The sequence below is a fragment of the Chanodichthys erythropterus genome, chromosome 1, assembly GCF_024489055.1.
Source record: "Chanodichthys erythropterus isolate Z2021 chromosome 1, ASM2448905v1, whole genome shotgun sequence".
NCBI classification, from domain to species: Eukaryota; Metazoa; Chordata; class Actinopteri; order Cypriniformes; family Xenocyprididae; genus Chanodichthys; species Chanodichthys erythropterus.
This window is the reverse complement of record NC_090221.1, coordinates 6,531,735-6,548,334: the sequence shown is the minus strand read 5'-3', so window position 1 is coordinate 6,548,334 and position 16,600 is coordinate 6,531,735. Positions and strand designations below refer to the sequence as shown.

The following is a 16,600-nucleotide window of genomic DNA, read 5'->3' as shown; positions in this document are numbered from 1 at the left end:
GTGGTGTCACAGACACGCCAGGCTCCACCTCACCACAGTACCCACGCACTCAATCACCAGCTTATTAATCACCGCCACCTGCACCTCATTCACTCTGCAATCACCAGCACTACAAAGCCACCACTCTCACACACACTCACTGTCCGGTCTCGTTTGCACTACGCCATGTATATGCTTACCTTAAGGACTCCCCTTCAACATACTTACCTGCTCCAGCGATCTCCTTCATCTCCTTCGTCTCCTGGTCCCTTCGTGTGCTTACCCATCTGTGTGTGTGAGTGTCTCCAACGTCTCCCTCCATCTCAGCTCAACTCCTGGATCCACAAACCACACAAGGACAGTATTACTTTATATTCATCTCTCAAGAACCTGATAACAGCCATTACCACTCTGTGTTCCACATATTGTTCCAATAAACTCACCTGGATTGCTTTTATCTCTGCCTCCGTGTCTATATCATAACAGAAGACCGGACCATAACAACTAACGGCATGAGTACAAACGATCCATTCCAGGAACTCGTGGACGTGCTGCGTCGAGCACTCACACCACAGCCCTCAACATCGTCATCCCACAACACGGCTGTCTCCGCACCCACCAGCACCACTCCTTCACCTGCATTCACCGCCAGTCCCATGGCCAAACCGGCGCCCTACTCTGGATCGGCGGAGGAATGCAGCGGATTTCTTCTCCAATGTGAGCTGGTCCTGGAGATGCAGCCGCACCTCTACACCACAGACACGGCTAAAATAGCGTTCATTATTTCACAACTGCAAGGGAAGGCTCTGCAATGGGCAGATTCGTTGTGGACCCAGAAAGGCCCAGTCGTCCAATCCTATTCGGCGTTCGTCTCCCACTTCCGGGAAGTATTCGGGAAACCTCTGACTGATTCCTCGACTGGTGAGAAACTTTATAATCTAAAGCAAAGAAACCTATCTGTTAACGAATATGCCTTGCAGTTTCGAACGCTAGCCGCCACCAGCGGATGGAACGAGCAAGCCCTCATCACCACGTTCCGTCAGGGGCTGGAACCCTCCGTGCGGCTGCATCTCGCTGCATACGAGGACTCCATGGGATTAGAACGCTTCATCCAACTCGCCATCCGCGTGGGGTCCCGTATGCAGTCGTGCATTCAAGAACACCAGGGCCAGTCATCCACCACTAACCTCCTCCGTCGGTCCGAACCCGTCAGCTCCCCAGAACCAGCCAACGAACCCATGCAAATTGATCACTCTCGTCTCACCCCTAACGAAAGACAAAGAAGGCTGGCCCTGAATCTCTGTCTCTATTGCGGAACAATGGGGCATAATCTCTCCACATGCCCAATCCGTCCTCCTCGACCCGTGGTGAGTGCAATATTTCCCTCCATTCAGAAAATGAAACCACTCACTACAACTGTAACTCTTACTGCTGCTAACATCTCTGTTCCAGTGGTGGCGCTCCTTGATTCAGGGTCAGCCGGAAACTTCATCTCAGGCACCCTCTGTAGACAACTCAACCTTAAGATCTCTCCTTCACCGACGAGCTATCAAATCCACTCCATCACGGGCAAACCCCTAAGCCGCAGACACATCCGTCACTGCGTGGGCCCACTACAACTCAGCATCGGTATCCTGCACACTGAACACATCCATTTGCTGGTTCTGGAGGAATCCACCGCTGACGTGGTTCTAGGGCGCCCGTGGCTGGAACAACACAACCCCAACATCTCCTGGCGCACGGGCGAAGTCCTGAAGTGGGGCGATCACTGCTTCCCAGACTGCTTCCCAGCGCTTCCTGTTCCAAAACCTCCACTCTCCAAGTCTCTTCTCGTGAATGCCACGTCCATCGAGAGCCCTGTTGAGAAGCGCTCCGTGGATGTTCCCCCTGACTACGCCCCTTCAGCGACGTCTTCTGCCCGCAACGCGCCTCCAAGCTTCCTCCACACCGGCCATGGGACTGCGCCATCGATCTGCTGCCGGGTGAACCAGTGCCCAGGGGACGCATATACCCCCTGTCCATACCGGAGGAGAAGGCCATGGAGGAATACATCAAGGAGGCACTCGAACAAGGTTACATCCGCCCGTCTACTTCCCCTGCTGCTTCAAGCTTCTTCTTCGTGGCAAAGAAGGACGGAGGCTTGAGGCCATGCATCGATTACCGTGCACTCAACAAGATCACCATCAAGTTCCGATACCCACTTCCCCTCGTCCCAGCGGCCCTGGAACATCTCCGCGGTGCCACTGTGTTCACCAAGTTGGACCTCCGCAGCGCGTATAACCTCATCCGGATACGTGAGGGGGACGAGTGGAAGACCGCCTTCGTCACGCCCACTGGACACTACGAGTACCTCGTGATGCCGTATGGCCTGGTCAACGCCCTCCGTATTCCAGGATTTCATCCACGAGGTGCTCCGGGAGTTTCTCCATAAGTCCGTTCTGGTTTATATAGATGACATCCTCATCTACTCCCGGAGCTTGGCCGAACATCGCCACCACGTTGCGGAGGTCCTCCAGCGCTTACGGCAGTTCCATCTCTTCCTCAAGGCTGAAAAATGCTCATTCCACCAACCCTCCGTCCAGTTCCTGGGGTACGTGATTGATCACAGTGGCATCCGGATGGACGAGGGGAAGGTCTCCGCCATACAGTCCTGGCCCACTCCTACCACCATCAAAGAACTCCAAAGATTCCTAGGTTTCTCCAATTTCTATCGCCGGTTCATCAAAAACTACAGCACAATCGTCAGTCCACTCACCAACCTCCTCCGTCACCAGCCCAAGTCTCTGTCCTGGTCTCCATTAGCCACCGACGCCTTTGAGACCCTGAAGAAGGCCTTCACCACCGCTCCCCTCCTCGTCCACCCTAACCCGGACCTCCCGTTCATAGTAGAGGTGGACGCATCTACCACCGGAGTGGGAGCGGTCCTTTCACAGCAGCAGGGGACACCAAGTAGACTCCATCCATGCGCCTTCTTCTCCCGCAAGCTCAACCCGGCGGAGGTCAACTACGACATCGGTGACCGCGAACTCCTGGCCGTCAAGCTTGCCCTTGAGGAGTGGAGGCATTGGTTGGAGGGAGCTACTCACCCATTTCAAGTCCTCACTGATCACAAGAATCTCGAATATCTGAAGGCCGCAAAGAGACTCAATCCTCGCCAAGCTCGCTGGGCTATGTTCTTCTCTAGATTCAACTTCTCCATCTCCTACCGTCCTGGTTCAAAGAATACGAAGGCTGACGCCTTATCTCGCCTCTATGCTCCTGAGGAAAAGCCCGAAAAACCTGATACTATTCTGCCGGAGTCCATCTTCATGAGCCCCATCCAGTGGTCCGAAGAAACCATTCCCTCCGCCAATGCCTCCACACGCACTCCGCCGGGTTGCCCACCGGGCTTGCAGTACATCACACGGACACGTCGCACTCCACTCCTGCACAACGTTCACTCTTCACTTGCCACTGGTCACCCGGGGGTCAAGGAGACCCTCTCGTTGCTCAAACAACGCTTCTGGTGGCCCAACATGGCCAACGACGTCAGGAGGTACGTGCAGGGCTGCAGGGAGTGTGCCATCTCCAAGAGCCCACGCCATCTTCCCACCGGCAAGCTCTTTCCTCTGCCCGTTCCTGAGAGACCCTGGTCACACCTGGGAGTGGACTTCGTCACCGATCTCCCCGAGTCTGACGGTCACACATGCATCCTGGTGGTGGTGGACCGCTTCTCAAAGTCCTGCCGTCTGATACCCCTGGAGGGTCTACCTACCGCCATGGCCACCGCAGAACTAATGTTTAATCATGTTTTTCGCTATTATGGATTACCTGAAGACATCGTCTCCGACAGAGGACCCCAGTTTGTCTCACACGTCTGGAAAGCCTTCTTCTCCCTCCTGGGTGTGACCGTCAGCCTATCGTCTGGATACCATCCTCAGTCGAACGGGCAGACGGAACGGAAGATCCAGGAGATCGGCCGCTTCCTGCGTACCTTCTGTCACGGCCACCAGAACTCCTGGAACCAGTACCTGGGTTGGGCCGAGTACGCACAAAACTCTCTCCGCCAAGCCTCAACGGGACTAACACCCTTCCAGTGCGTACTCGGCTACCAACCCCCGATGTTCCCCTGGGACGGGGAACCCTCCAACGTTCCGGCAGTCGACTACTGGTTCCGGGAGAGCGAGAGGGTGTGGGACTCAGCTCACCACCAGCTGCAGAGGGCCCTGCGCAGACGCAAGATGGCAGCCGACCTTCGACGCTCCGAGGCTCCTGTCTACCAGCCGGGGCAGAAGGTCTGGCTGTCCACCCGGGACATCAGGATGCGTCTGCCCTGCAAAAAGCTGAGTCCCCGCTTCATTGGCCCGTTCACCATCCTTCGGCAGATCAACCCCGTCACCTATCGTCTCCAACTCCCGGCACAGTATAGTAGAATCCATCCTACATTTCACGTGTCTCTACTTAAACCTCACCACCCTTCTGTTGTTCCCTCCACAGAGCCTGACGTGGCAGCCGCCGAGCCCCCCTTCCACTTCTCCTAGAGGACGGCACAGCCTACGTGGTCCACGAGATCTTGGATTCCCGGCGCCGTGGTGGTAAACTCGAATACCTCGTGGACTGGGAGGACTATGGTCCCGAGGAACGCTCATGGATTCCCAGGAACGATATCCTTGATCCTCTTCTGTTACAGAACTTCCATACCAACCATCCAGACAGACCTGCCCCACGACCCAGGGGAAGACCACCACGACGTCGGGGTCCGCGGCCCTCAGGAGCGGGCCGTGGGAGGGGGTACTGTCACAGACACGCCAGGCTCCACCTCACCACAGTACCCACGCACTCAATCACCAGCTTATTAATCACCGCCACCTGCACCTCATTCACTCTGCAATCACCAGCACTACAAAGCCACCACTCTCACACACACTCACTGTCCGGTCTCGTTTGCACTACGCCATGTATATGCTTACCTTAAGGACTCCCCTTCAACATACTTACCTGCTCCAGCGATCTCCTTCATCTCCTTCGTCTCCTGGTCCCTTCGTGTGCTTACCCATCTGTGTGTGTGAGTGTCTCCAACGTCTCCCTCCATCTCAGCTCAACTCCTGGATCCACAAACCACACAAGGACAGTATTACTTTATATTCATCTCTCAAGAACCTGATAACAGCCATTACCACTCTGTGTTCCACATATTGTTCCAATAAACTCACCTGGATTGCTTTTATCTCTGCCTCCGTGTCTATATCATAACAGGTGGAGCCACATTTACTAAAATGGCTATGACCCGTGAACGGAATGACATATTTTCACAAATCTTGGCACACCTATGTAAGAGCTCATTCTGTGGTTAAGTGAAAAAGGATGCCGCAACTGGCCACTAGGTGCTGCTATAACAGGAAAAAAACCTGAAAATGGCTATAACTATTTCACTGTTAGTCCGATTGACTTGAAAATTGGCATGCAGTGTCTTTGTCTGAGGTACCATGATTGTCTATAAGCACATTGATGTATCTCAAAAAACATCTCAGCCATCAGCCAATGAAATCTGAGCAGCTATCAGACAAGGTTAACGGAGGCCGATTGGAACGAAACTTGCTGGGACTGATTGACTCACAGCCCTAGAGGCCTGTTTTCACATGTGTAAAGGATTGTGCATCGAGCGTTTTTTTTGCACACGTCCACGACATTCGTATCATGTGGTAGAACTCCTTATTCAACCTCAACTGTTAAAAAGCTTTAAAAACTTTATAATTCCTATGGTAAATTGCCTATCTTTGCTGTAAATGGTGTTTTTCATCTATGATCGAGATGGTTACAGGCTTGCTAATTAAAACATAATATATTTTTAACCATGTGCTTATAGGGCTTGAAGCACTTGAACCCAGATAATTTTGTTCCTGTGATGGTAAAGCTGGATTTTCAGCACGATTACTCCAGTTTTCAGTGTCACATGATCCTTCAGAAATCATTCTAATATACTGATTTGATATATTTTCTTTCCTACTATGGAAGTCAATGGGTGCCATCAACTGTTCGGTTACCCTCATTCTTTAAAATATCTTCTTTTGTGTTCAACAGAAAAAAAGAAACTCATACAGATTTGGAACCACTTGAGGGTGAGTAAGTGATGTTAACTAAGGTGAACTATCCCTTTAAGTCTATTTTAGAGCTAATCTATTCTATTAGCTTGAGTTTTGGCTGATTCATATGAATTCTGGCCACGTTTAATTGATTACGAAAGGTTAGCTTTCCAGTCCTGGCAGCTGTGCAATTACACATATTGGACTTGAGTGCACTGCAGGGCAAATGTATAGATTTTTACATAGCACATGACTGTTATTTTGTATGTCAAAGGAATGCTACTGGCATACATACTGCCGGATCACAATAAATTATTGTTATAAAAAAGCCCCTGCATGTTATCCAGCCTGAGCCTTTGAATATTATGCTTTTAATGATGGATTGCAAAATATAATACACTTTTGCTAAAGGGAACATAAAACAAGCCATCAATTTTACTGGCCTTCACATATGATAAACAATAATAATAATAATAATAAACAATATACAAACATTATTCTATTAAAAATGGCTTGAAACTACATGTGACTGAACCTCCTCACAGAAGGAAATCCATCTACAGCTGATAGATCTTCTCTGGGGGCCGGAGTATGTTTTGAAGCCACTTTCTTTGACTTGGCCAACGGCTGAGAAAATGCATCAGCTAAGGCTCACATTTCTTCTCATGGGAGTGAAGCATGCGCATCTAAGAAATGCAGCATTTAGGCATCCGCATTCAAAGATGCAATGCTGTAAAAAGGTCTGGGAAGAAAGCATTCCTCTCAATTTCTGCGTCTGTTTGTTTGTATCCTCTAAGGAGCCTGCGGTTGAAATGAATATACTGTGTTTGTTACTGAAGCGGGCAGAAGGGAAACTGAGGAGCAGGTTTGCGAGTGAGAGAGGAAAATGCTGTCTCTTCATTGTCCAAGCTCAAGCAATTAAGCAACTCTTTTACGTAAAAGCAAGACTTAGTACTTTTATTTAAAAGTGCATTGAAAGATATAGGGGTATATCTGGAGATTGATAATAAAATGTTCCTGTTCAGCCTATGCAAAGTAACTTTGATGTCACTAGATGCTTTAATGTAAGGGTTGTGTACAGCAGCAAAACCAGTTAATAAGGCATGAATTTAGACTCACTGATGAAGTTGGTCTGGCCAGTGTAGATGGTGTACTGAAGCTCATAGGAGGTGACGCTGAATTCATCTTCAGAAGTCCAGTGCACTGTAATGGTGTCATGAGAGGCCGTGCAGAGCTCTTCACGTATAGAGGGAGGGTTGGGTGCTGGAAAAGAAGGCAATCGTCAAGACAGGGTGTATTGATTAGGATCTGTGAAAAGGATGGCTGATGTAATTCTTGACATATCCTAGATACACCATGTATTCATTAACTTTGCATTCCATAGACAGAAAACACTCGTGGAAGGTGGTTTCAGATTTCTCACTGATTTTACCTGTCAAGTAATCCAGTCCTTCCAGGATTTTCTTTTCTCTGGAGAAATCAAGGGCAAAATTGTCAAAGGCCTCGTTCAGATTGACATCCGGGATGAGGACCTGGGAGGAGGCGGTGGCCATGGCAACTCTGCGTGGAAAGAGAGGAACTGGAAATTAATTTATAAATGTTTCTATTTACAACAGTCTATTTACAGGCTATAAGGCTGGATGTGATAGAAATTATAAACAGCATCTGGCAGCACTCAAAAGCAGGGAAATGTGTGTGGCAATTTAAAATAATACTGAAGACAGTGCAGTCAGTAGGAATGCCATTATACCAGAATTTCACAAGTCTCTTCTGCTCATCAAGCCTGCGTTTATTTGCTCAAAAACACATAAAAACAGTAATACTGTGAAATATTATTACCATTTAAAATAATGTTTTTTTATTTTAATATACTTTAAAATGTAATTTATTTCTGTGATGCAAAGCTGAATTTTCATCAGCCATTACTCCAGTCTTAAGTGTCACATGATCCTAAAGAAATCATTCTAATATGCTGATTTGTTATAAATGCTGTTATAAATGTGCTGCTTAATATTTCTTTTTGGAACCTGTGATACTTTTTTTCAGGATTCTTTGATGAATAAAAAGTTAAAATAACAGCATTTATTCAAAATAGAAATCTTTTCTAATAGTTTAAATATTTACTATCACTTTTTATCATGTTAACACATCCTTGCTGAATAAAAGTATTAATTTCTTTAAAAAAATAAAAATAAATAATGACTCCAAACTTTTGAACGGTAGTGTATATTGTTACAAAACTTTTTATTCATAAAAGAATCCTGAAAAAAGTATCACAGGTTATATAAAAAAAATATTAAGCAGCAAAACTGTTTCCAACATTGATAATAAACCAGCATATTAGAATGATTTCTTTAGGATCATGTGACACTTAAGACTAGAGAAATGGTTAATGTAAATTCAGCTTTGCATCACAGAAATAAATTATATTTTAAAATACATTAAAGTAGAAAACCATCATTTTAAATTGTAATAATAATTCACAATATTACTGTTGTTTCTGTATTTTGGATCAAATAAATGCAGCCTTGATGAGCAGAAGAGACTTCTTTCAAAAACATTAAAAATAGTAATGTTTCCAAACTTTTGACCGGTACAGTATATAATGAAATATTATATTCAATAATATTTTAAAGTAATGGCATGTAGCCTTCAATAATTTCCATATTATTCGATATTATACTTATAAAAATATAAAAAAAAATATTTGTACATGTTATATATAATATGATTATTCAATTATTATTTTTAGGTACAAGTTTTTAAGTAAACAGTTACAAATACAGAACAACAAAAACTGTAAGAGCAGTAAGTAGTTATTTTTTCCATTTGGAGAGGTGATGATCAAGCTTATAATAGCAAAAGTTTTATAAATGGCATTCAGACAGCACCAGAGAAATCACAGCTTGGTCATCATGTGTCACCAATAGTGCCGTCGGGACGCACAGACCCTGTTTTGTCAAACGCATGACATCACAAAGTCTTTCTCCACACCTGAAGCTGCCCAAATACTGTTAAATATTGAGTCCTGAAGGCATACTTTGAATTATTTTGAATATAAGCCACAAGCAACAGAACGGAAAGGAGGGGGCGGCACCAGGAAATGTGCAGAGTAGCTGAAAGTTGCCTTCACGCTGGCAGGGGTAAGAAGTGCTGGCAGAGACTGTGACAGTGTTACGTGTGCGGTCTCACCTCTCAGCCACATTCCTGGCCGTCTGGAGGAAGCGGGCGTGGTCGTTCTCCTTCAGGCTGTGCTCAGCCTGTGTGATGAGGGCACTCGAGCGCTCCAGACACTGTCTGCAGTTCGCAATCTGCTGAGCCAACTTCCTCAGCTTCATCACCTACACCCACACACACGCACATTAGAATCTATTCACATTGTTATATGAGAGATAAATGTATGGAGCTGCTGTCGAAACTTGCTAAGCTATTGATATTACAAATGTTTGTGTTCAAAAACTCATTACTGCCCCTTGGCTCATCATCACAGCTAAATGATTCCTTTGCTTTGTTTGCTTTTTGTCTAATTACAGCAGAGAAACAATAAAGTGAAGGATTCTAATTCTTTTATTCTTACTATTAACAAACTCGTATAAATGCTGAATTAGCACTGTTAAAGACTAAAAGGAAAATCGAATGCATATTTCATGCTGTATTGGATGTCTGTAAAAAAATTGTGAGCCAAATCAATTACACAAAGTCTCAGAGATGTTATCAAGAAAAGAGCATGGCCAAATTCAGACAGCTGTGCAAAGAATCTCATTTAATGTTGAAATAGCTTTAAATGTTTAAAATGTCTAGTGTCTGGCTGGATAGCTTTTCAGATTTCCCCTGTACATCTTGTATAAAACTCATCTTTCTGCATGAATATAGAATTTAACTGATGTGTGGTCACAAGAGCTTATTTCAGCTACTTACAAGGACTTTAAAAGCGTATCCAATTGGAATTTACTAATATTAAATTCACTGTGTTGACTGAGTTTTCCATTTTAATTCAAAGATGGCGCCAGATAGTGTGTTGGCTTGCCGTCGCTCTGCGTTTAGGACGTCTGTACTTTGTTTGTTTGTTTTACTTTTATGTTTGATAAATCGCTTATGGCCATTTTTAAAAAGGAATTGAAGACCTACTTATTTTATCAAGCTTTCGGAGTTTGATTAAGTCGGAGAAGTGTGAGTGACTGATGGCTTTATTTTCTTGGTGTTATGTTTGGTTGTTATTTTATGTTTTTATCAATTTTATAGTTATTTTACTACTATTTATGGACAGCATTTTTGTCCATTTTAATGGCTTTGAAAGTGCTTTATAAATAAAAATTGAGTTGAAATGTTTTGAAGTGCTTTGTTTTCACTGATCCAGATTTACTGTATCATAAAGTTATACTACCATTAAAACGTTTGGGTTGGTAAGATTTATTTTTTATGTTTTTGGAAAAAAAAAAGTGTCTTGAATTTGAAATCAGTGCTGGCTTGGTGCTTAGGAAAACATTTTTATTATTCGAACGTAAACAAGAAAGCCTGCACTGAGTTATATATATATATTATATGACAATGGTTCAAATTGTTGAATAAAGTCATAATATATTTTTGTGCACAAAAAGTATTCTCTTCGCTTCATAACATTAAGGTTGAAGCACTATAGTCACGTTGACTATTTTAACCATGTTTTTACTACCTTTCTGGACGTCAAAAGGGGCAATGACATTGCTGCCTATGTGTGGATAAGACACCCTCTGATTTCATCAAAAATATCTTAATTTATGTTCTGAAGATGAACGAAGGTCTTACGGATGTGGAACGACAAGAGGGTGAGTACTTAATGACAGAAATTTCATTTTTGGATGAACTAATCCTTTAAATATGAAACATATTGAGTTGAATTAACAGAAAAAAATCTTATATATATATTTGCCATAATATAAAATACTCATAGCATGAAATAAGATTTTGCTCATACCGCCCACACTACCTGACCATAGATTCAGTACGAATTAGCTTTACTTCACATAACCGCGTGTTTCATGTGCGTATACATTTTATTTTCTTTTGCAAGGGAATGAGAGACATTAGCTATGCTTCCTCAATAAACCAGTTAAATCGGTTAAGCAGGATCTAGCCTATGCCACAGTGTGATTCAATAGAGCAATGGGATGTTTGACAGGAAGGAATCATCGGAAGCATTCAGATAAATCAAGAAACAAGGAGAGAAAATAACGATGCTCTGCACCGCAGTGGATTGCATTAGATCAAATCCGAATCTGACCCCATTTCTTAAAGACAGCTCCAAATGATTTGCTTTGATCAGATGGTTCACAGCCAAAAACTTTTGGAATTTCTGGACGGCATTAAAGAAATTGGGCTGCATCAGAAAAATAAATAGAAAATCATTCAAAAACAAACCAGGCTGAACAGCCAAAGCCTCAGATCAAATCTTACAGACACTTTGCATCTGGGTTTATGATTCCAAAATCCTCCTTAATACTAGAGATAGAGGCACTTTGTGCCGGAGCTGCATTACTGATGTTTGCAAAAGGCCAGACATAATCTCATGTTGCAGGCTGTGCATGTCAACTCGGGGCTGGCGCGCGAGAGTACATCACTAAAGGCCTTGCGTAGACACTTCTGATAGAGATTACTACATTTGTCCGGGACTCTCACATCACATTACCTAAAAACAGAGAACCACAGGCCTGTATCGCGGCTCAAATCCCCTCTTGATAAGAGTGTGAGTACAGGCTGTCAAGTTAAAGTGCCTGTGCGCTGCCTGCTCACTGTCAAACACAAAACACTACACGCAATGCACACAGATGAACTGGAGCACAAAATCTGACTCTTCAGTTCTGCGGAACTGAATGATTTGAACTCCATTTCTGCATGTGCTGTGAGTTACGCATTATTTTCACATGCGCAATATTTCCAACATTTTTGTGGGTAGATGATTGCAAGGATTTGGAATGAGACGAGTTTGTAAATAAAAGCTCAACTGCAGTTTTCCGCCAAAATAAAAGCTCAAGCGAAGAAATCAGGACAAATGTATTGTAATGTTTCTACTGTAGTGTGAAGTAAAATAATATGCACATTATATATATAATATATATATATTATATATATATATATATATATATATATATATATATATATATATATATATATATATATATATATATATATTATATATATATATATATATATATATATATATATATAAATTAAAGGAACACTTTTTAATCTGAGAATAGCATCAAGTCCAAAGAAATTTCAGCACAATGGACTAGCCTTTTTTTCACTTTGATTTTCAGGGTGTCTTTGAATTCAGTCCTCTGTAGGTTGATCATTTTCATTTCCTTCAAACAATGTGGCATCCTTTTGTTCCTAACACACTACGCAGTCCAGATCAGTAAAGATGATATGCATGATATTTTTCCCCACTGAGATCTGATGTGTTTTCAAAGTGTTCCTTTAATTTTTTTGAGCAGTGTATATACATACATAAATACATTTACAGTACATATATACATTTCATATTATTATAAATGTTGGAAACCTAATATTTTTGTGAAAATCTAGTCCAACATCTTAACATCTTTAATCAATTTAATGTGTCCTAGGTGAATAAAAGTATTAATATTAATTAAAATAAAATAAAATAATTTAAAATAACTAAATTTAAACATATATTAAACTTGGGTTTATTTTATTGTTATTGCCTTGTTCATATCCTTAAGAGCTTGCATTTTGGTTAAAAACACCCCTTATCCACAATAAAATCCCTATTACATACTCAGGGCCCTATTTTAACGATCTAAGCTCATGGCACACTTGGGGCATGTCCAAATCCACTTTTGCTAGTTTAATGATGGTTGGCGCGCAAGGCGCATGGTCCAAAAGGGTTGTACCTAATCTCTTAATGAGCCATGGGTGCAACGTGCAATAAACCAATCAGAGTATCATTCCTTATTCCCTCCCAAGCCAGTTGTTCTTGCACCATGGCAGATTCACTATTTACAAGGTGGAATTTGCAAGCGTAAAATATTATTTTTAATATTTAAAAAATGTCTGTGTGCTGCTGCGCATCCTTGTGTGTGTAACAAGCAGAGTGTACGCATGTTGTCCACCTGCCTATATTACTAACACTCCCTTTTAAATAACAAAAAAAACAAGTTTTTCAGTTGCTTCAAAATAGCAACACGTCTGAACACCTCGTTAGTTTAGGCTATAAGTGCAATGCGAAACTAGAAACCCCCCTTTACTTCATAATTAATGCAAATTAACATTTCATTGTTTACATTTATTTTAATTTAGGCCTTTGTAAAGTAAAAAAAACCCCTTTAGTTTAGCTATCTATGAGTATCTATTCTTTAGTGTCCCAGAGGAGAACAGTGCTGTCCAGTGTGCTGGCCTGCTGTTTATGTTTTCACTGGTGAAGATTATCGAGGCCCGGTTTCTGTTACACAGGGGAAGCTTCTTAAGTGAAGCCACATGGCCAGAGTCCGCTTCAACCAGCCAAGCTTCCTGTCATAACTTCAACAATCCTGTTCAAGAAGTATCTTTACACTTCACTGCAATCTCACTCAATGGCCACCTAACTTTGGCCTCTGACAAGATCTCTACAGCCCTACCACATTATTACTCATCTGCACCAGCTTAACCTCAACATACGCTCAGAAGAGATCAAAAGGGGGAGCTTTTAATTCACACAGGGAAAGTATGCTGTGATTTTCCCAGGATTTTCTCCATCTTGTCATCAGGCGACACATCACCCATCTCTCTGAACAGCGTAGGGTCCAACAGAGCCTGGCAGTCTCTCTCTTTCTATAACAGGGGGAGTGACACGCTCTGAAAGATGTATTAGAAATGCCAGCTCTGTTTTTGTGCGCCATGTGACATATTGTCGAGAATCAAATTCAAGTAGGCTTCTCAAAGTGAGTGAAGGCTTGAGCTCTGAAAATCTGTTTCTCTGCCATGTGTATGTCTTAAAGGAAACATTCACCAAAAAAAATCAAGTCTGCCATTATTATTTACTTTACTGTTTTTGTCCATATAATGAAAGTCAAAGGGTACAAAACAACACTGACATTCATTATGTGGACAAAAAACACTGAAACATTTTTCAAAATATCTTCTTTTATGACATGCAGGTGATTCAATTATGAAATTTCCATTTTTAGGTGAAACTGAAAGAAGCTAAAAAGTTAACTTCCACCTTGATATTTATAAATTGAAAACCTTCCTAAATATGACCCAAGTGTGAGATACAAGTCTGACTTAAAATTACAATTCTGGCCACCCTAATCTGTCTCGGTGGTGCAAATAGAGAGAAACGGTACCTTGGATTCTTTGATCTTGACAGCAATGACCTGTTTCCTCTGGCGAATTATCTCCACCAATTCATCACACTCCTCCACCAGCTTGGCTTCATGCATGGCTGTGTTCACCTGCAGATAAGAGCAAAGAGTTTCATAAAGAAGTACAATGGCACTTAATCAGTCCAGTGGGATAACTAAGTTTCCCCAAACTCTCTGCTTCAGTGTATGCAAAACGTCCTGTCTGGAGTGATGCGGACCATGTCATTACCGAAAGGAGACATTCCAGACTGTACTTCAATTCCTTCCTCAGATCACCCCTGTAATTAAACAAGGTAGTGATATTCCATCAAAGATTCCTGTACTCCTCTCTTAAGATCCTGCTTTTTCACTCTACTACCCGATCCATGCACAAACAATTAATTCACACCATTCTTTATAACTGTCAAGGCTTCGATCCCATTAAAAAAGCAGAGAAGCCAAGGAGAGCACAAACCCAACATTTAATTGGATTTTAGCAAAGCAACTTCTAAAATCTACTAGCACGGAAGAAACCCGTTCAATACCAGACAAACCCCAGAGATTAATGGTTTTAAGAGGTGTCTATAAAATTAAGAGTGAGTGCAGATGTCTTTAAAGGATTAGAAAATGACCCCATGATTTACTCACCCTCAAGCCATCCTAGGTGTATCTCAGACGAATACAATCGGAGTTATATTAATAGTCACCCTGATGCTTCTAAGCTTTATAATGGCAGTGAACGGAAACCACCTGTTTGAAACTCAATTACAGAGTACATTTATGATGGATGGATGCACTTTTTTGAGTTTCAAACAGGTGGTTTCCGTTCACTGCCATTATAAAGCTTAGAAACATCAGGGTGACTATTAATATAACTCCAACTGTGTTCATCAGAAAGAAGAAAGTCATATACACCTAGGATGGCTTGAGGGTGAGTAATTTTCATTTGAAAGTGAACTAATCCTTAAATGTGGTCTATGATTGATTTCAATGCAGTCAATTTCAAAATGCCAATTTAACACTTTTGTTAACCCAATCAGTCAACAATGAAAAAGTTGAGCATTTATTATCTTTTTAATGATTCGCATTTGCCGATCCCATAACGCCTGGAGCAATTCTACTGCTCAGCTATGCCAGATAATAGATTCAAAACTAAGCCAGAGGACAGCAACCTTTTCTCCCTATCCGCCACCATCTCAGAGCGCTCTGCATCAGTGGACGAGTGCAGTGATGGATGTCTCCTGCTGTTGATGTGTTCCTTATCAGACCTCTTAGCACATCGTCCTTCCACTGGGGATTAAATACACCCCCATAGCTTTTCTAGGGAATATAAAGGAGTCTTCTGAGGTTGGTAGGGATGTGATGTGTGACCCCACTTTACTGTGGCGCCCGCATCCTAACAGCCTGACTCGCCTTGCACTTTGGCAGATTCATGCTGACACCATGAAAGTGTAGTGCTGAGCACAGATGCTATGTCTACGCATTGAGACAGTCCTGGACTGGATTAATGTTTATTGGACACTCGGGAAAAACTCTGCATCATTGTGGATTGGGATCCTGTACCAAAAAAACCTGGTGATTTAGTCTGCAATTCCTTATAAACACTGTTCCGTATTCAACTTAGGAAAAAAGTGTAATGCCTCTCGCCGTTCAAAACAAATACGCTACATCCTACACCTTCCATATTCAACTTACAAAACATTTTTCATAAGTTGAACACGGAAAGTGGACTGGCGGAAGGTAGTTACTTTTACTTTATAACATGTTAAATATGAGTATTTTTCTTACACAAAGGCATTGCTTCTCTCCATTTGTTAACCCCTCTGAGCCATGTGGAGTGTTGGATGGATGCTGAGTCTTTAAGGAAGTTTAACATGGATTTTGCTTAAAAACCTAACATGTTGAAAACTGTAATTGTTAAGATAAAAAAGGTCCCGATAGACCAAGCTAGAGCATTGAAAACTACATTGCATTAAAGTAAATGCTATGTAAATGAAGCTTTGAATACCCTATCTTGCTCCATCGGGACCATTTTGCAAATTAACATAGTGCCTTTGTGACATTTTGCAATGTAGGCAATATAATAAAGTAGACTTGCATATCCTGAAGGAAGAGCAGTGCTTGAAATGATGAAAACATATAGAAGTAATAATGAAGTAATATGAAAGCTTGAAAAATTATACATCAAGAAAGGGAAATATGGTGAGATGGGAAGTAAAACACAATATTGAGGATTAA

The 16,600-nt window shown here is 42.4% G+C and overlaps 1 protein-coding gene across 10 annotated transcripts in view; it reads right to left on the bottom strand.

Moving 5' to 3' along the window:
• The window catches only part of mid2 (midline 2), a 181,169-nt gene that overhangs the window by 20,842 nt on the left and 143,727 nt on the right, over positions 1-16,600 (bottom strand). For all 10 annotated transcript variants that reach the window (XM_067385667.1, XM_067385657.1, XM_067385683.1 and 7 more), the window contains 4 exons: positions 14,366-14,473; positions 9,234-9,382; positions 7,474-7,601; positions 7,161-7,304 (listed from right to left, as the gene is read on the bottom strand). In XM_067385667.1, the coding sequence (XP_067241768.1) occupies positions 7,161-7,304; positions 7,474-7,601; positions 9,234-9,382; positions 14,366-14,473 (529 nt within the window). The remainder of the gene's footprint in view (positions 1-7,160; positions 7,305-7,473; positions 7,602-9,233; positions 9,383-14,365; positions 14,474-16,600) is intronic.